The sequence below is a fragment of the Carettochelys insculpta genome, chromosome 6 (genome assembly GCF_033958435.1).
Source record: "Carettochelys insculpta isolate YL-2023 chromosome 6, ASM3395843v1, whole genome shotgun sequence".
Taxonomy (NCBI): domain Eukaryota; kingdom Metazoa; phylum Chordata; order Testudines; family Carettochelyidae; genus Carettochelys; species Carettochelys insculpta.
In genome coordinates this window covers 121,096,052-121,116,499 of record NC_134142.1, presented here as the reverse complement: position 1 = coordinate 121,116,499, position 20,448 = coordinate 121,096,052, and the positions used below count along the sequence as shown (strand labels likewise).

The 20,448-nt window shown below is 44.2% G+C and overlaps 3 protein-coding genes across 3 annotated transcripts in view; 1 reads left to right on the top strand and 2 right to left on the bottom strand.

Annotated features, from left to right (window-relative positions):
- The window catches only part of LPXN (leupaxin), a 156,341-nt gene that overhangs the window by 80,419 nt on the left and 55,474 nt on the right, over positions 1-20,448 (top strand). The window lies entirely within an intron of this gene.
- Positions 99-3,607, bottom strand: LOC142015170 (olfactory receptor 8U3-like). Its single transcript, XM_074998586.1, has 3 exons — positions 3,577-3,607; positions 1,271-1,281; positions 99-1,049 (listed from the first exon to the last, which is right to left on the bottom strand). The coding sequence occupies exon 3, from the start codon at positions 1,038-1,040 to the stop codon at positions 99-101; it is 942 nt and encodes a 313-aa protein (XP_074854687.1). The 5' UTR covers positions 1,041-1,049; positions 1,271-1,281; positions 3,577-3,607.
- On the bottom strand, positions 10,224-15,367 carry LOC142015169 (olfactory receptor 8U3-like). The gene is made up of 2 exons (XM_074998585.1): positions 14,370-15,367; positions 10,224-10,259 (listed from the first exon to the last, which is right to left on the bottom strand). Exons 1-2 carry the CDS (start codon positions 15,276-15,278, stop codon positions 10,224-10,226), a joined length of 945 nt encoding a protein of 314 aa, XP_074854686.1. The 5' UTR covers positions 15,279-15,367.

Below are 20,448 nucleotides of genomic sequence, written 5' to 3'. Positions count from 1 at the left end.
TGCAAAATCAGTTAATCCAAGGGTGAAAATAAAGAGGAAGCCTTTCCTTTTGTCCATCAGTCTCTGTGGGTTACTGACAATTTGGTGGTGAATTGAGTTCATTTAAAACTCCAACGCTTTTTAGATATGACTTTCTTCAGGGCGTCCTTCACCTCCTTGTTCCGAAGGCTGTAGATCAGGGGGTTCAACATAGGGATCACCACCGTGTAGAAGACGGAGGCCACTTTGTCTGTGTCCAGTGAGAGGTTGGTGCTGGGTTGTAAATACATAAAGATGAGAGTCCCGTAGAAGATGGTGACAGTCGTGAGGTGGGAGGTGCAGGTGGAGAAAGCTTTTCGCTTGCCTTCTGTGGAGCGGATCCTCAGGATGGTGGAAAAGATAAAGAGGTAGGAGATCAGGACGATGAGGGAGGTGGTTATCACGTCAAAACCAGCAAAGGCAAAGATCAGTAACTGTTTGGTGTGGGTACTAGAGCAGGAGAGGGCCATCAAGGGCATGTCATCACAGTAGAAATGGTTGATCTTGTTGGAGGAACAGAAGGATAATTGAAAAGTAAGGATGGTTTGGAGCAGGGCAACGCAGAAGCTGTACATGTAAGGAACAGCTACCAGGTGCACACAGACCTTGTGGGACATGATGACCTGGTAAAGCAGTGGGTTACAGATGGCCACATAACGATCATAGGCCATCCCAGCCAGGAGGAAAGACTCCATGATCATGAACATTAGGAAACAGCCCAGCTGTGCAGCGCAGGCGTAATAAGAAATGGTTTTACTCTGCGCTACGAAGTTCACCAGCATTTGAGGGGTGATGGTTGAGGAATAACAGAGATCCACAAAAGCCAAATGGCTGAGGAAAAAGTACATGGGAGTGTGAAGTCGACGGTCAACTCTGATTAACACGATCATCCCAAGATTGGCTACCAGGGTGACAGCATAGATCAGTAGGAACAACATGAAAAACGGGAGTTGGAGCTCAGGACGATCTGTGATTCCCAGAAGGATGAACTCAGTCACCACAGTGAGATTTTTGTGAGCCATTTATTGCCCCTTTTTAACGTTTTGGGGTTGGAAGGCTGAACACTCCAATTGGACATGAGGTTACAGATCAAAAAAGCTGTTCTCCTAACTTCATTGAAAAGAATCTATAGAATGTCATTGGTTTCGTTGGTACTGTCATCAGTTTCGTACTACATAACTGGGTATTTAACCCTTCAGAAGGCCATTTTGAGGTGCTGCGGGTTATGACATCTCTCAGGGATGGTCTAGACGGTGCTTGGTGCTGACGTGAGGGCAAAGGACTGGAGTCGATGACCTGTCGAGCTCTCTTCCCCTTCCAGTGTTCTATGATTCTACTACATTTGGAACTTCTTTCCTGGGGCAAACACCATGATGCTGCTTCATTACTTTTGACATCTGAAATGTGAATACAGAAATCTTACAGCCTTGCAAAACAGAGATAATTTTATAAGTCAGTAACGGGTTCCTTCACTTGTACGTGGGACAGAGGTGGCTTTGTGGTCAAGTCAGTCATTTCTGTATTCCAGAATTATAAATACTGCCAAAACTATTTGCCTTTGTTCCAAGAAGTTTTCTTACTTCTACATCTTCAAAACAAGCAATAACACACTTCTAGGGATGCTAGTTAATATCTGTGCCCCTTTAATAGTCAGCCAAACACATGACTGTAACCTATAACTACTCGAGATTGTGTCAGTAACCTGATGAAAGGAATTAGTTTGCTCCTGTCTCTCTAGTTTTATATCATGCCTCATAAAGGCATATTTATGGATTGCACCTGGGTTAAATCTTTCATTTTTTCCTTTCTTTGTTTTAATTATTATTCTGAGGCAGTGACTGGAATCCTTCATGGTCTTGTGTTTTGTCCTTTCCTTTTGTGATGGAGTGGGGTGTGTGAGGATTTTATTCCCAGGGTGAGGTTGCATGTGTTTCCTATTATCCTGTAGCAACCCAAGGGAGTGCCTCAGTTTTTCTAGGACCAGCATCAGTGCATGGTGGTAATGGGAGTTTCGTTGTGTTGACTTATCCCCAATACATCATGGGCCTCCTTTGCTATTTGTAACCCAGGCAACTTCTTTCTTTTCTGGAGAATGGGACAAAGGAAGGAGAAGTGGCCTGGCTGGTTTGATCTGGGACTGGGCTATTGAGTTGGGTAATCTTGGCTGACTTGAGAAGGAGAAAGCGGAGCCAGAGCCCCAGCTTGGGGATGCCCTGTGGGCTCCCTTCCTCCAAGATGGATTGTACTGTCTGCTTCCACTTTCTGTGCTGAGAAGTCTGTTCTACGCTGGGTCCTTGTCATCTCATAAACCTTCTGTTCCCCCTGCTGAATGGGATGTACATCTGACTGCGGATGTGGGTGCAGGGCCCAGTGACCCCCACACTCCATTACCCCTTCCTTTTTCTGAAAACTATTAAATTCTCATCTTCTTCACTTTGTTTTGGGCCCTGGTGTCAAATCATGAACATGCCAACCTGGGCTAAGTGGAGATAAACAGTGACCATTACTTACAATGGTGATCAAATCACCTTATTGTTTCCTTCTGTTCTTCCCATTCGTTCACCAGTTGTCTGTCATCTTATAGTTACACAGGAAGATTTACCCAGCATGGATCAGGTCCTTAACTCTGTTCATTTGTGGTTATTTTGGAACATGACATGAAAATGTCCAGGCTTCATTTAAATCATTGCTTGGGGGTGGGGCTGAGGAGGAAGGGTTCAGTTTGCATCTGCCCCAGGGACAGAGGAGTTCCCCAGGCCTCTCAATCCACAGCAGCTTGTAGCCAGGTAAGAAGCAGCTCTCCATGGCTGCTGCAGGTCTATCAGGCACAGCCCAGGAAGGGCTGCATGTCCGCCAGCTGGAGATAGCCCAGCTTCATCTGCCCCCTGCGTTCTCCAACCAGAGTGAGCAATGCAACACTCTGTGCATTTCCCCTCCTTCCCTGGCAAATGGGAAACAGCCAGCAACATCCCTGTATTAACTGGGGGGGGGCTCCCCCAACCTCCCTAAAGGGCACACGACTGGTGGGAGGCTCAGGTGTGGGGTTGTCCCAAACAGCAACTGGGTGAATGCTCCACCAGCACCTTTCTCTCATCTGGTGAATCTGTCTCTTTTGTGCATGAGGTTAGGAAATGCAGTCCCATTCCAGGCACATCCCATTGTCCTGGCACAACGAAGCCATAACTTGGTTTTGAAGTACGATAAGAGCAAGCTGTATCCTGAATGTGGCAGTGCTAGCTCTTACCGTTTAGGAGGAGATCTTAAGCAAGCAGACACATATACAGACAAACGCTTTCCAATATATAATAGACTCTGAAATGGTTGGGTCCGAGATGATCTCTTTGTGTCTGCTTCTACAATGACTTGCACAATGGCACTGTGATCCGTGAAAGGGAATACTTATGCCAAAATGCTCAGAGAGGGAACGAAGAGAGAGAAAAGGATGGCTGACTTTTGAGAGGCAAAGGCGCTTGGAATAATCTTTCTGACTGCAACTTCTAATAACTTCTACAATTAACTACTGTGAAACACAACCAATCTATTAAGCCTGTGTTCCACACATTAAATATAAACTTGAGTGCAAAGTATTATTATTATCTAAATGAAGTACAGGCTGAACCTCTCTCATCCAGCACCCTTGCAACCTGACCGGCGTGGGATGAGATAATATGATGGACTACAGGAGGTCAATATTGTGTAGCAGCATTACCAACACTTTCATGACTAACTGGGCTCTTAGAAGACATTTAGGGGTAAATTACAATTAAATAACAGCACAGAACAATGAGAGCCAGACTGATGGTTTTAAACAAGCTTTTTGGGACAACGAGAAATTTGGCTACACCCATGGTAAGTGGACATCCGGCTGTAATCATGACAGATTACAGATGTTGCCAGAGGAGAGAGTTCGTGGTTAGAAAGCTTCAACCTGTATATCTAAATATTAGAAAAGAAATTTTTTTTTGCCCAGAGCCCAGAGTTATAACTCCTTTTAGGTTTGTTTTGTTTTAGATTTTTTACAGTGAACTGTGTTAATTTTTTAGTGGGATGGGAAATCTCCAGAATCAATCCCTAGTCGTTGCGGGAAGAGCTGATGGTATTAAAGAAGGGAACGTGGTTCTCTTTGTTTTAGTGCAAAATCAATCTGCCAGCATACAGCTGAGTTGCTGAGAACTCTGGCTGGGATGGGTGGGATATTAAATCCAAGATCAAACCTTTTGGAGTAGTTACAAATGAGATCAGCAATGCACAGAGGACTGTTGGAGGAAGGTGAGCAGTGCCCATTGGTTTGTTAAATTCTAAGACAATAGACCTGGCTCTGAACAGAATTAGATGAGATCTAAAACATCAACCACTGGCCCCCATCCCTGCCACAGCTCAAATTAACATCACAAACAGGACAGGTTGGAATTGTAAATAGGTCGAGTTCAGGAGTCAGACTTGTGGCCGCTGGCGTTGTATTAACTTCAGCATCCCCCCACAGGAGACTAGCCACAGATATGGGAAACCCCAACCCCAAAGTCTTCCGCCTACCTGTCCAAATGAAGCCACTTCCCTCTTTCATGGCAAAGGACTGAAGTTTGGCTGGTTCCAGAAGGTTTATTTGGTGCCTTAACCCTTTGAGAACTTGTCCCTGAAGCACCTCACAGCTCAGCACCTGCTCCAGTCCCCAGATGGGCCATTAACACCAGCTCCATGGGGGAACCAAGCAAAAAACTTCAACAGTGTTTCAAATGATTCAGTTGCAGGGCCCCCGGTGAGTGAAAATACACAATTCTGTCCTTGAAATTGCTGGCAATTGACATGTTTGTAATATCTGAAGGCTGAACACCAAAACGTGGAAGACGAGTGCCTGCAAGAGCTATGCAAAGTGACTATCTCTGATCTTTACTGCCCAAACTTTCTATCTATGTCTGTGTGACAATTTGCTCAATGAGTCTCCTTGTGCTTGCTCACCTCTGCCTCTTTGTCCAGCTTTAAGGATCAATAGAATGTCCTTGGATTTTTCATACAAAGAAGCATCAATTTCATGCTATGTGAATGGATGATTGACCCTATAGATGGCCATTTCTAGGTGCTATAGAGCAGTGTTTCTCAACCTGTTTTTTTTATAAAGTACACCCTTTACAAAAAATGTTATATGTACCACCAGACTTCTCTTGCAAACGCTCATTCTACGTGTACCACCGGTTGAGATATATGGTCCTTAGGTAATTGAGGTGTTGAAACAGCGTCCTTTTGAACCTGTAGAGGTTACTGTATCCCTTCTCAGGAGTGAGCTTTGTTTTGTGAACTCAGAACTTACATCTCATTTAAAAACAGTTTACAAAAACATGCAAAAATAGCACAGAAGACTACTTCTGCAAAATTTGCTGCCTTTCTGCCACCTTATTATCAAATAAATGAATTTGAATGAAAATATTGTACTGACATTTCAGCATCAGGCTACTGAAGAATTAGAACAAATCATTGTCTGAATGAACTTTTAGATTCAAATGATTGAGCTGTAGTTTTATATGTAGCTCGCTATAAAACTAGGCAAATATCTAGATGAGTTGATATACTCTCTGGAAAATCTCGGTGTACTCCCAAGGGTATACATACCCCTGGGTGAGAAACACTGGTATAGTTTATGAGAATGTAGACCAATCTCCTGGCTACATGATGCTCGTACATTATTTGTGGCATCAGAAATGTAAATGAAGAAGCCTTGTATCCTTGCAAATCATAGATCATTTTGCAAATACATAACAGACTCTTTCACTTTTACATCTAACATAGGTGGCTTAATGGTCACTCTTTTATATTCCATAATTATAACTACTGTTCAAACCCTTGTCCTTTTCTCCCTAGAAAGTTTTTCTTCTCTGCAGCTGCAAAAGAAGCAGTAATATACTACTAGGGCTACTGGTCCATATTGGTATAGCTGGAATATGAACAGAAATGTATTGCCATAATGTACAACTACTCAAGTCTGGCTTGCTTAAAAGCATTAGATTTCACCTGTCTATCTAGTATTACAGTCGAACACTTGGCAAAGACATCTTTATGGATTGTTACCTGCTTAGGAGGAATTCACTGTCCATCTCATTTCTTATTGTCTTCTACTTCCTTCTTCAGAAGGAATTCAGAATTCTCATCTTCACTGTTTCTGTGACCATCTTATTGTTTCCTTCTGTTGTCCATGTTTCTCTGTGTGTACCCAAAGATTGTGGCTCATCTTGAAGTTACTTTAAAAAATCTTTGGGTCTGAGATGAGCTTTCTTTTGTCTGTTTGTACAATGACTTGTACAAGGGCACCATGATTGGGAACCGGACACACTTATGAAGCAAGCAGGGCCTTCCGGGTATATATAAAGGCTTGACATAATTCTGGGTCTCATGAAAAGGAAGCAGAGGCATGACAGAGGTCAAGGTATAAGCTAACCACTCACTAGTGGGATTTTGCAAGTAACTTCCCCTGTGGGTAGGATTATACCACAGAGACGACTTTAGGCAGGGAGTCCCAGGGCAAGGTTTCGGGGTGGCTCCACACCCCGAAGGGGTGGGGCCAAGACAGGAAAGGGTGGAGCCAAGGGCAGAATGGCACCACCCATATTGCAGCACTGCACCCCTATTCCCTAAGAGCCACAGGCAGCCGGATCAGCGCGGTCCTGGTGCTTCAAAGGGACTCGGAACTCCAGCCGCCACCATTGCCAATGCTGCATCTGGGGGTATTATGAAAATTCCTTAGTTCCTAGAAAGATCTGGGAGTGGAATCGGAGTTGCATGGAGCAGTGACTAAAGCTGATTATGGAGAGATGCTGGTCTCTTCCGGAGTTAAGCCTTCCTGTAACGGTGCCGTAGCTCACTCCAGCTGGCAGATGGTCACAAGGAAGCTTGTGCAAGCTTGGCCAATCAGAGCGAGGAGGAGTCAGCCAGTCAGGCGCACGCTGGGCCCCATACCAGGCCACAGAGCTGTGGGGTGATCACTCTTGCCCCAAGGAGCAAGAGAGAAGGAGCTGGGTGGAAGCAGGGGAGGGAACCAGCAGCAGCTTGTACAGAGCAATGCTGGGAAGGCTCAGGGCAGCCTGAGGGAAGCTCCAGCCTGATACGTCCTGGGCTGTGGGCCTGGATAGAAGGGCGGAGAAGATGCAAGAGCCACCCTGAAGTGACCAGGGAACACTGAGGAGGAAGGGAAGAGAAGAAAAGCTAGAGATGGCTGCCACCAGAGACCATCTGGACTGGGGCCCAGAGTAGCGGGGAGGCCTAGAGCCTGCCCCTACTCCCACCACTCCCCTGCACCCCACCTTGCCACACTAGAGTGAGGCCAATGTAGACCGTGGCTTGACCCTGAGGAGAGGGGCCAGACCTTGACTGCAGCTGCCCATAGAATCAGGGGCCAGGAGTTAGGATTTTTGGTACTCCCCGAAAGTGGTGTGTGTGAAAGACCAGTAGGTTAGAGACTGATACAGATATATTGCAACTTACCTTGTATTAATGTACTATATATACTATAACACGTTAATACAAGATGCGATGGTAGATACAGATACCGATACACTCCCTCTCGGGGGTGGGGGTTGTTGTTTTTTGAAAGTTCACACATGGAAACCATAGTAAATGGGACGCTGAGGTCCAGAGGGTGAGATGGTTCCAGATCCTAATGGTGGAAACAGGAGAGTGGAGAACAGTCAATGGCTGAGGCACTGTTAGCCAGTGGCCGGGTAATGTGCCGTAAGGTACCAACTATGCCCTTATTACCATCCGAGTCTTTAACTGCTAGAGTGCAGGGCTCCTTCACGGCGGGCAGCCTGGGCAAGGCTGACGGATGCCCCAGGGTCCTAAACACCCGAGTCTTTTAGTGCTAGAGCAGGGAGCTCCTAGCACTCTCACATATGGCCAGGCTGTGGTAACCAAACGGTTAAAATTCTTTTTATTGTGCTGGCTGTGTTGGAGTGACAGAGAGTAACAGCAGTCAGATTTAGATCTTAACTAGTTACAAGTTTATTAAGCTACAGTTATAAGCGTGCGGTTACAAAAGTCTATTTTCTACTTCTTATATGCTAGCAGAGTACAGGTGTCAACAGGTTACATTACAATTCAATACCACGATGTCTTAATGCAACAGCATTCTATCTATAAAGGTCTAATTCTTTAACTGTGCGCACCAAAAGGAGACATTAATGTGGGTACATTTTACTCTCCTTAATATGGGTATATCTTACCCTCCTTGCGTCTCTCGATACCAGAGTAGCCAAGCCAGGATAGGTCACTCAATTCTGCGGAAAGACGGGTATGAGGTTGGGCGTCCCCAGTTGCGGACCTCGGGAGGCAATCACCTGACTGACCAGCAGGTAGTCGGTGAAGATGCACTCAGAGTCAGAGTGCTGCTGGGCCCATCTTTATACCCCCTGGGTTACGTATTCTCTTTCTTATCTATGGTGCCAGATCGTACTGGTCTGTCTTTTGTGATGCCAGTTTTTCACAAGGGCAATTCTTACGTAATTTGCACTTGTAAGGCAGGAGATAAGCAATTTTGGGAGTACAGGACATTCTTTTACAAGGGTGGAGATTTCTCTTCTGGGATGGCTGTGTGGACGCATCAAATCCATCAATGCCAGCTGGGGTAATTTCCTGAGGCCCCCTTATTGACAGTTGGCCTGTTAGCCTTTTATCTGTACTTTCTGTTTCTCTGGGTCACGATGAGCTATCACATCTGGGCCTCTGTGGGATACATGAAAGACTGTGCTGTTTAACTGCTGTTCAGTGCCCTGTGTGCTCTGAGGCACCTTAGAGGGGAGGCAAAATCTGGTCTGTAGTGGGGAGATTTTGTCTGGCTACAGGCACCAACTAGAGTCCAAAATATTTGTTTCTAGTTTTTCTCTGAGCTTATTTATTTTTTGTTTGTATTCAGCAGATTATGACAGAAATTACTGGGTTTTTGAGTTTTTGATTTTGGATGAAAATTTGAAAAGGTCCTGCAGAAAAAAAACAAAAAGAAAACCCCATCTTTTCCCAGCCAACTCTAGTGAATAGCTTTCCCTCCCAGAAATGTAGGCCCCTGTTATCTGTGAGACAGAGTTTGTATCAAATGGATTCTCATTTGGATAACTTGTGGAGACACCTATCCATGTGACTGGCCACATCCTCAGCTGGTCTAAATTGATCTGGCTCCTTTGGTTTCAATGAAACGACCTGTGACCCAGGTAGAATCTGCATTTTGTTTCCATTACCTTTCCTTGCTGTCCATCCACTGTTCAATAAAGAGGCAGTGGTTTTAACCCAAAACATATCTGAGTGTTCTAAGTAAAGCCGGGGGTGGGGGGCGTGTGGATCTGATGTGGAGCCGGCGAGCTGTGGTGTACTAGTTCTTCAGAAGCAGTGGAACTTTGAATATGCTCAATCACCAGTGAAGCAGGGGCTGGGTGATCCGGAGGACTTGGCCATTGGAGTGTGTCTCTTGTTAATCTATAGAGGGATTGTGTATGTAGCTTTAGAGGGGAATAGTTGAGTTGCCTGTGTCCATAGGAGGTTGGTAATTAAGTCTTGATTAGCACAGACAGACTTCATGTACAGGGCAGCAGGAGACAATGAGGTACACACAGGAGGTACTAAACCAGCTAGACATCTAGCTTTATGTCTTTACATGGTTTTGAAGGTTTTTATTTTTGGTCGGACCAAGTGCCTTCATCCCTCACCTGGGCCTGTAATTGTTCTCATGAATCATATCATGGGCTGTGGAATTAGCATGTGATACTGTCCGCTCAGGCATGTCTGCACTGCAGAGTTCTTCCAGAATAGCTTATTCTGGAGTTATTATTCCAAAATAAGCTTTTTCAGAATAACACGTAAACACTGAGGCTGGGTCTACACAAGCCCCTTCCTTTCAAAAGGGGTGTGTTAATGAACGGGTGTGAAAGATGCTAATGAGGCACTTGTGAGCCGATGCCCAGGTGCCAGCTAAAGGTCCGGTGGGGCAAAGGGGGTGATGCCGCACCAGCAGCTACGCTAAGCAGCCAGGGCAGGGTGGGTTCTTTGGTTTGCGTTTAGTTCGGGTACAGCAGCAAGAGGAAAATTACACTTATTAGAGGCTTTAACAATTACCTTTTATTTATACAAAGATAGATTAAGAAAAGTTTTAGACAAACTAGCTAGCTTAAACTAATACAAGTTATGTGTACACAAGAAAGGCACATTGCAGGTGTGATTTTCACCCCTGCCTCTTAGAGCTGGTGGAACCAGAGTCTTTCCCTCAATTCCTATAGGAAAGAAGTGTAATACAGGTGTAATTCTTACCCCTCCCTCATAGATCCGGTGTGACCCAGAATCTTTCTCTTAATCCCTCAGGAAGAAGTAGATACGAACCAGGCGTCCCCAGTCTGGGGAGTCAATACCAGACCTGGCCAGCAGGTGTAGGTGATTGGAGCTCAAAGGGGGTGGGCTGCCAAACCCCTCTTTATACCCCTTTGGTCACGTAGGTTTCTTGCTGGTCTCAAGTGGCCAGTCGGGGAGAAATGTATTTGAACCCCAGGTTTCCCAGGGAAGGTGCAAGCCTCAATTTGCACCTGTGAATTGTGGACAATTGGGCACCTTTGGAGGTGATGGGCGGACGTTCCCCGTTCTTCCTGGGGCAGTGATCAGGAGTGTCAATTACTGATATCAGCCAAAAGGGTGGCCATTAGCTAGCCCATTCACTGTCTGGTTTCTGTGTACGGTAGAGAGGCTGGGTGAGACAGCACACCTGCGTTCCCAGGGCATCAAAGGCTGCCTGTCTCCCTCTCTGTCTCTCCCAGTGAGGGGGAGAAGAAGAAAAGGCCAAATGGGGGGTTCATGTCTGGCTACAGCACTGCAATGAATATGCAGTGCCTTATTAGCATAATGGCGGCCGCGGCGATTCCGAAGTGCGGCTTTTCGAATCATGCGCCGCCTGTGGAGACAGGACCTTCTGAAAGGACCCCCCTCCAGTTTTCAAAAGCCCTTCTTTTGAGGAGGGCTTTAAACTAGGTTTGCCGGGGACAGGGGAGCAAAGCCCGCAGGTAAGTGGAGTACATGGAAACCTGGGAGATGGGTCGGAAGTAGGAGGGAGCATGGGCAACAATGTCAGAGTAAAAAGAGGGCCAGGAAAAAACTGGGGGTAAAGTTCAAATCAATATCTGAGATGCCTATATACCAATGCAAGAAGTATGGGTAATAAGCAGGAAGAACTGGAAGTGCTAATAAATAAATACAACTATGATATCGTTGGCATCACAGAAACTTGGTGGGATAATACACATGAGTGGAATGTTGGTATTGAAGGCTACAGCCTGGTTAGGAAAGATAGACAGGGAACAAAGGGGGGAGGTGTTGCCTTACATATAAAAAATGTGCACACTTGGACTGAGGTGGAGATGGACATAGGAGATGGACGTGTTGAGAGTCTGTGGGTTAGTTTAAGAGGGGTAAAAAACAAGGGTGATGTCCTGTTAGGAGTCTACTACAGGCCACCTAACCAGGTGGAAGAGGTGGATGATGCTTTTTTTAAACAACTAACAAAATCATCCAGAGCCCAGGATTTGGTGGTGATGGGGGCACAACTTTAAACAACTTTAACTATCCAGATATATGCTGGGACACTAATACAGCGGGGCACAGACTATCCAATAAGTTCTTAGACTGCATTGGAGACAATTTTTTATTCCAAAAAGTTGAAAAAGCCACCAGGGGAGAAACTGTTCTGGATTTGATTTTAACAAATAAGGAGGACTTGGTTGAGAATTTGAATGTGGGAGGCTGCTTGGGTGAAAGTGATCATGAAATCATAGAATTCACAATTCTAAGGACTGGTAGGAGGGAAAATAGCAAAATAGAGATGGTGGATTTCAGGAAGGCAGATTTTGGTAAACTCAGAGAGCTGGTAGGTAAGATCCCATGGGAGGAAGAACTGAGGGGAAAAACAACTGAGGAGAGTTGGCAGTTTTTCAAAGAGACATTATTAAGGGCCCAAAACAAGCTATTCCCCTATGTAGGAAAGATGGTAAATATGGGCAAAGACTGCCTTGGCTTAACAAGGAGATCCTGCATGATCTCAAACTAAAAAAGGAATCCTATAAAAAATGGAAACTAGGACAAATTACAAAGAATGAACATAGGCAAATAACACAGGAATGCAGGAGTAAAATTAGAAAGGCTAAGGCACAAAATGAGCTCCAACTAGCTACAGGCATAAAAGGTAACAAGAAGGCCTTTTACAAATGTATTAGAAACAAGAGGAAGACCAAGGACAGGGTAGGGCCATTGCTCAGTGAGGAGGGAGAAACAGTAACGGGGAACTGGGAAATGGCAGAGATGCTTAATGACTTCTTTGTTTCGGTCTTCACAGAGAAGTCTGAAGGAATGCCTGACATAGTGAATGCTGGTGGAAAATGGGTAGAGTTAGTTTTTGAAATAAAAAAAGAACAAGTTAAAAACCATTTGGAACAATCAGATGTCTGCACGTCACCAGGGCCTGATGAAATGCATCCTAGAATCCTCAAGGAGCAGATAGAAGAGGTAGCTGAGCCGTTAGCTCTCATTTTTGGAAAGTCATGGGAGACAGGAGAGATTCCAGAAGACTGGAAGAGGGCAAATATAGTGCCCATCTACAAAAAGGGGAATAAGAACAACCCAGGAAATTACAGGCCAGTCAGCTTAACTTCTGTGCCAGGAAAGGTAATGGAGCAGGTAGTTAAGGAAGTCATCTGCAAGCAATTGGAAGGTAGTAAAGTGATAGGGAACAGCCAGCATGGTTTTGTAAAAAACAAATCATGTCAAACCAACCTGATAGCTTTTTTTGACATGATAACGAGACTCGTAGATAAGGGAGAAGGAGTGGATGTGGTATACCTAGACTTTAGTAAAGCATTTGATACAGTCTCGCATAATACTCTTATTGACAAACTAGGCAAGTCCAACTTAAATGGGGCTGTAATAAGGTGGGTGCATAACTGGCTGGCTAATCGTACCCAGAGAGTAGTTGTTAATGGTGCTCAATCCTGCTGGAAAAGCATTACAAGTGGGGTTCTGCAGGGGTCTGTTTTGGGACCAGTTCTGTTCAATATCTTCATTAATGATTTGGATATTGGCATAGAAAGTATGCTTATTAAGTTTGCAGATGATACCAAGCTGGGAGGGGCTGCAACTACCTTGGAGGATAGGGTCAAAATTCAGAATGATCTAGATAAATTGGAGAAATGGTCTGAAGTAAACAGGATGAAGTTTAATGAAGGTAAATGTAAGGTGCTGCACTTAGGAAGGAATAATCTGTTTCACACATACAGAATGGGAAAAGACTGTCTAGGAAGGAGTACAGCAGAAAGGGATCTAGGGGTTCTAGTAGATCACAAGTTAAATATGAGTCAACAGTTGATGCTGTTGCAAAAAAAGCAAACATGATTCTGGGATGCATTAGCAGGTGTGTTGTGAACAAGACACAAGAAATCATTCTACTGCTCTACTCTGCGCTGGTTAGGCCTCAGCTGGAATATTGTGTCCAGTTCTGGGCACCCCAATTCAAGAAAGATGTGGAGAAATTAGAGAAGGTCCAGAGAAGAGCAACTAGAATGATAAAAGGTCTGGAGAACATGACTTATGAAGAAAGGCTGAAAGAATTGGGCTTGTTTAGCTTGGAAAAAAGAAGACTGAGGGGGGACATGATAGCGGTTTTCAGATATCTTAAAGGGTGTCATAAGGAGGAGGGAGAAAACTTGTTCGTCTTGGCCTCTGAGGAGAGAACAAGAGGCAATGGACTTAAGCTGCAGCAAGGGAAGTTTAGGTTGGACATTAGGAAAAAGTTCCTAACTGTCAGGGTGGTCAAATACTGGAATAAGTTGCCAAGGGAGGTTGTGGAATCTGCCTCGCTGGAGATATTTAAGAACAGATTAGATAGATGTCTATCAGAGATGGTATAGATAGTGGTCGGTCCTGCCGTCGGGGCAGGGGACTAGACTCAATGGCCTCTTGAGGCCCCTTCCAGTTCTCGTGTTCTATGATTCTATGATTCTAGGATTCTTCCTAATACCAGAAAGTGGTTTAAAGAACTCGGAATAAGCTGCCTTGTATTTTTAAATGACTTTGAAATAGCAGTTTTGCTGTGCAGACTCTCACAATTATTTTGGAATAGCAGTGTTTCCTGGCACTGGCCTCAAAAAATGCCAGTGCTGTCAGCAATCACAGTTCTTATTCAAAGAAAGACAAGAGGTAAGAAAAGAGGAGTTACTGTGTACAATCAGTTAATCCAAGGGTGAAAATAAAGAGGAAGCCTTTCCTTTTGTCCATCAGTCTCTGTTGGTTACTGACAATTAGTTGGTGAATTGCTTTAATTTAAAACTCCAACGCTTTTTAGATATGACGTTCTTCAGGGCGTCCTTCACCTCCTTGTTCCGAAGGCTGTAGATCAGGGGGTTCAACATAGGGATGACCACTGTGTAGAAGATGGAGGCCACTTTGTCTGTGTCCAGTGAGTGGTTGGTGCTGGGCTGTAAATACATAAAGAGTTGAGTCCCATAAAAGACAGTGACAGTCGTGAGGTGGGAGGTGCAGGTGGAGAAAGCTTTGCGCTTGCCTTCCGTGGAGCGGATCCTCAGGATGGTGGAGAAGATAAAGAGGTAGGAGATCAGGATGATGAGGGAGGTTGTAATCATGTCAAAGCCAGCAAAGGCGAAGATCAATACCTGTTTGGTGTGGGTACTAGAGCAGGAGAGGGCCAGCAAGGGCATGTCATCACAGTAGAAATGATTGATCTTGTTGGAGGAACAGAAGGATAAATTAAAAGTAAGGGTGGTGTGGAACAGGGCAACACAGACACTGTACATGTAAGGAGCAGCTACCAACCACACACAGACCTTGTGGGACATGATGACCTGGTAGAGTAGTGGGTTACAGATGGCCACGTAACGATCAAAGGCCATCCCAGCCAGAAGAAAACACTCCGTGGCCATGAACGTTAGGAAACAGCCCAGCTGTGCAGCACAGGCATAATAAGAAATGGTTTTACTCTGCACTAAGAAGTTCACCAGCATTTGAGGGGTGATGGCTGAGGAATAGCAGAGATCCACAAAAGCCAAATGGCTGAGGAAAAAGTACATGGGAGTGTGAAGTCGATGATCCACTCTGATTAACACGATCATCCCAAGATTGCCTACCAAGGTGATAGCATAGATCACTAGGAACAACAGGAAAAACGGGACTTGGAGCTCTGGACGATCTGTGATTCCCAGAAGAATGAACTCGGTCACCACGGTGAGATTTTCATTAGCCATTTATTGTCCTTTTTTAAGATTTTTGGGGTTACAAGGCTGAAAACTGTAATTGGAGATGAGATTACAGTTCAAAAAGGCTTTTCTCCCAACTTCACTAAAAAGAATTAATAGAACATCATTGGTTTCATTGGTACAGGCATCAGCTTCATACAACATAACTGGTTAATTAAGCCTTCAGAAGGCCATTTTGATTTGCTGTGGGTTCTGATATCTCTCAGGGATGGTCTAGACGGTGCTTGGTGCTGACGTGAGGGTAAAGGACTGGAGTCGATGACCTCTCGAGCTCTCTTCCTCTTCTAGTGTTCTATGATTCTATTATATTTGGAACTTCTCTCTAGGGCAGACACCGTGATGCTGCTTCATTACTTTTGACATCTGAAATGCGAATACAGAAATCTTACAGCCATGCAAAACAGATAATTTTATAAGACAGTAATGGGTTCCTGCACTTGTACGTGGGACAGAGATGGCTTTGTGGTCAAGTCAGTCATTTATGTATACCAGAATTATAAATACTATCTGAAGTATTTTCCCTTTGTTCCTAGAAATTCTCCTAGCACAACCAAATCCGTACTTGGTTTTATATTATGATAAGAGCAAGCAGTATGCGGACTCTGGGGGTGCTAGCTCTTACCATTTAAGAGGAGTTATTAAGCAAACAGACATATACATAGACCGTCACTCTCAAATACATAATAGATTATGAAATCATTGCGTCTGTGATGATCTTTTTATGTCTGCTTCTAGAATGGCTTGCACAATGGCACTGTGATCTGTGTAAGGGAATACTCATGCTAAAAATACTCAGAGAGGGAATGAATAGAGAGAAAAGGATGACTGTCTTTTGAGAGGCAAAATTTTTTGGTTTGGTGTTTGTAACTGCAACTTCTAATAATCTCTATAATTCGCTACGGTGAAACACCAACAGTCTATTAAGCCAGTGTTCCCCAAGTTAAATATAAACTTGAGTGGAAAGTATTAACATTATCTCAACGAGGTACAGGTTGAACCTCTCTCATCCAGAACCCTTGGAACCTAATTGGTGCCAGATGAGATCGTTTGACTAGCAGCATTATGAACACTTTCACAGATAACTGGGCTCTTAGAAGACATTTAAGGATAAATTTCAATTAAATAACAGCACAGTACACTGAAAGCCAGGCCTGGTGGCTGGAAACAAACTTTATGGGCCCACAAGAAACTTGGCCACACCCATGATGAGTGGACATCTGGCTGTCATCATGACGGATTACTGATGTTGTTGCAGGAGAGAGTTCTTGTTTAGAAAGATTCAACTTGTACATCGAACAGAGAGGGAGCCGTGCTAGGCTCTATACTATCAAAACAAAAAAGCAGTCAAGTAGCACTTTGAAGACTAACAAAATAATTTATTAGGTGAGCTTTCGTGGGACAGACCCACTTCTTCAGACCATAGCCAGACCAGACCAGACTCAATATTTAAGGCACAGAGAACCAAAAACAGTAATCAAAGTTGACAGATCAGAAAAAAATTATCAAGGTGAGCAAATCAGAGAGCAGAGGGGCGGTGGGAGGGGAAGTCAAGAGTTAGATAAAGCCAAGTTTGCCAAAGAGCCCCTATAAGCTGCGTCTACACGTGCACGCTACTTCGAAGTAGCAGCACCAACTTCGAAATAGCGCCCGTCACGTCTACACGCGTCGGGCGCTATTTCAAAGTTAACTTCGACGTTAGGCGGCGAGACGTCGAAGTCGCTAACCTCATGAGGAGATAGGAATAGTGCCCTACTTCGACGTTCAACGTCGAAGTAGGGACCGTGTAGACGATCCGCGTCCCGCAACGTCGAAATTGCTGGGTCCTCCATGGCGGCCATCAGCTGGGGGGTTGAGAGATGCTCTCTCTCCAGCCCCTGCGGGGCTCTATGGTCACCGTGGGCAGCAACACTTAGCCCAGGGCTTCTGGCTGCTTCTGCGGCAGCTGGGGATCTATGCTGCAGGCACAGGGTCTGCAACCAGTTGTCAGCTCTGTGTATCTTGTGTTGTTTAGTGCAACTGTGTCTGGGAGGGGCCCTTTAAGGGAGCGGCTGGCTGTTGAGTCCGCCCTGTGACCCTGTCTGCAGCTGTGCCTGGCATCCCTATTTCGATGTGTGCTACTTTGACGTGTAGACGTTCCCTCGCTGCGCCTATTTCGATGTTGGGCTGAGCAACGTCGAAGTTGAACATCGACGTTGCCGGCCCTGGAGGACGTGTAGACGTTATTCATCGAAATAGACTATTTCGATGTCGCAACATCGAAATAAGCTATTTCAATGTTGGCTGCACGTGTAGACGTAGCCATAATGTCCCAGAAAGTTCGCATCCTGGTTCAAGCCACATGTTAATGTGTCAAATTTGAATATGAAAATTCAAATTTGACACATTATTCAATTCATATTCAAATTCGACACATTAACACGTGGTTTGAACCTGGATGCAAATTTTCTGGAACATTAAAGGGGCTCTTTGGCATACTTGACTTAATGTAATTCTTGACTCCCCCACCTCCCCAGCCCCTCTGCTCTCTGATTTGCTCACCTTGATAATTTTTTCCTGATTTGTCAACTTTGATTACTGTTTTTGGTTCTCTGTGCCTTGAATATTGAGTCTGGTCTGGTATGGCTACGGTCTGAAGCAGTGGGTCTGTCCCACGAAAGCTCACATAATAAATAATTTTTTTAAAGTGCTACTTTGCTGTACATCTAAATGTTAGAAAAGAAAATTTCTTTTGCCCAAAGCCTTTAGTTAAAACTCCCTTTGGGTTTGGTTTATTTTAGATTTTTTACAGTAAACTGTGTTTGTTTTTCAGTGGGGTGGGAAATCTCCAGAATCAATCCCTAGTCATTGCAGCAAGTGTTGTTAAACTGATATTAAAGAAGGGATCAAGTTTCTGTTTGTATTAGTGCTAAATCAATCTGCCAGCACATGGCTGAGTTGCTGAAAATTCTGGCCTTGGGGGAGATGTGAAATCCAAGACCAGACCTTTTGCAGTAGTTACAAATGACATCAACAATGCATGAAGGACTATTGAAGGAACGCAGGCAGTTCCAATTGGTTTGTTAACTGCTAAGACAATGGAACTGGCTCTGAACAGAATTAGATGAGATCTAAAACATTAACCACTGGCCCCCATCCCTGCCAAAGCTCAAATTAACATCACAAACAGGACAGGTTGGAATTGTAAATAGGTCGAGTTCAGGAGTCAGATTTGTGGCAGCTGGCCTTGTATTAACTTCAGCATCCCCCCACAGGAGACTAGCCATAGATATGGGAAACCCAAACCCCACATTCATCCACCTACCTGTGCAAATGAAGCCACTTCCCTCTCTTATGGCAAAGGACTGAAGCTTGGCTGGTGCCAGAGGGTTTATTTGGTGTCTTATCCCTTTGAGAACTTGTCCCTGAAGCATTTGACAGCTCAGAACCTGCCCTCGTCCCCAGACGGGCCATTAACTCACAGCTCCACGGGGGAACCAAGGAAGAAACATTAACAGTGTTTCAAATGATTCATATTCATTGCCCCCAGTGAGTGACAATACACAATTCCATGAAATTGCCGGCAATCAAGATGTTTGTAATGTCGGAAGGTTTAACACCAAAGCGTGGAAGACGAGTGCCTGCAAGAGCAATGCAAAATGACAATCTCTGATCTTTGCTGCCCAAACTTCCTATCTATGTCTCTGTGACGCTTCGCTTGATGAGTCTCTTCCATCCCCCTGCTTGGTCACCTCTGCCTCTTTGTCCAGCTTTAAGGATTGATAGAACATCCTTGGATTTATCATACAAACAGGCATCAATGTCATGCTATATGAATGGATGATTGACCCTATAGATGGCCATTTCTAGGTGCTATAGACCAATGTTTCTCAACCTTTTTTTATAAAGTGCCCCTTTTTCAAAAAAAAATGATAAGTACCCCCAGACTTCTCTTGCAAGCCCTCATTCTGTGTGTACCATGGGTTGAGAAATATGGTCCTTAGGTAATCTGAGGCCTTGAAACAAGTGCCATTCAACCTTTGCAGGTTACTGTATGCTTTTCAGGAGTTCGATTTGTTTTGCATACCAAGAAGTTACATCTCACTTGAAAACAGTTTACTAAAACATGCAAAAATAACACAGAAGACTACTTCTGAAAACTTTCTGCCCTTCTGCCATCTTGTTTTCAAATAAATAAATTTGAATGGAAATATTGTACTGACATTTCAGCATCAGGCTAATGAAGAATTAGAACAAATCATTGTCTGAATGAACTTTTAGATTCAACCAACTTTGCTAGTGTTTTATATGTAGCTTGTTATATAACTAGGCAAATATCTAGATGAGTTGATGTACTCTCTGGAAAATTCTCGGTATACCCCCAAGGGTACATGTACTCATGGGTGAGAAACACTGCAATAGAGTAAGAGATTGTAGACCACTCTCCTGGCCACATACTATGATGCTCTTACATTACTTCTGCCATCTGAAATGTGAATGAGGAAGCCTTATATCCTTGCAAATCATAGATCATCTTGCAAATATGTAACAGGCTCTTTCAATTTTCATCCAACATAGGTGGCTTAATGATCACTCATTTATATTCCAGAATTATAACTACTATGTAAACCCTTGTCCTTTTCTCCCTATAAAATTGCTTATTACTGCAGCTGCAAAACAAGCAATAATATACAACTAGGGCAACTGGTCTATATTGATATAGCTGGAATATGAACAGAAACATATTGCCATAACGTACAAGTACTCAAGTCTGGCTTGATGAAAGGCATTAGATTTCACCTGTCTATCTAGTATTACAATCTCATCCCTTGCAAAGACATACTTATGGATTGTTACCTGCTTTGGAGGAATTCACTGTATATCTTCTGATTTTTTTTTTGTCTTCTGCTTTCTTCTTCAGAAAGAGTTCAGAATTCTCATCTTCACTGTTTTTGTGACCATCTTATTGTTTCCCTCTGTCGTTCACGTTTCTCTGTCTGTACCCACCGATTGTGGCTCAACTTGAAGTTGCTTTATAAAATCTTTGGGCCTGAGAGGAGCTTTCTTTTGTCTGTTTGTACAATAACTTGTATAATGGCACTGTGATCGGGAACGGGACACACTTATGAAGTAAGCAGGGCCTTCTGGGTATATATAAAGGTTTGACATCATTCTGGGTCTC

Excerpts from the sequence above, each read along its gene's own strand:
- LOC142015169 (XM_074998585.1), bottom strand. The coding sequence starts at position 15,278 with ATGGCTAATGAAAATCTCACCGTGGTGACCGAGTTCATTCTTCTGGGA. Across the intron at positions 10,260-14,369 it reads TGAAGGACGCCCTGAAGAAC|GAATTGAGGGAAAGACTCTG; the intron begins GTCATATCTAAA and ends TCTTTCCTATAG.
- LOC142015170 (XM_074998586.1), bottom strand. The coding sequence starts at position 1,040 with ATGGCTCACAAAAATCTCACTGTGGTGACTGAGTTCATCCTTCTGGGA.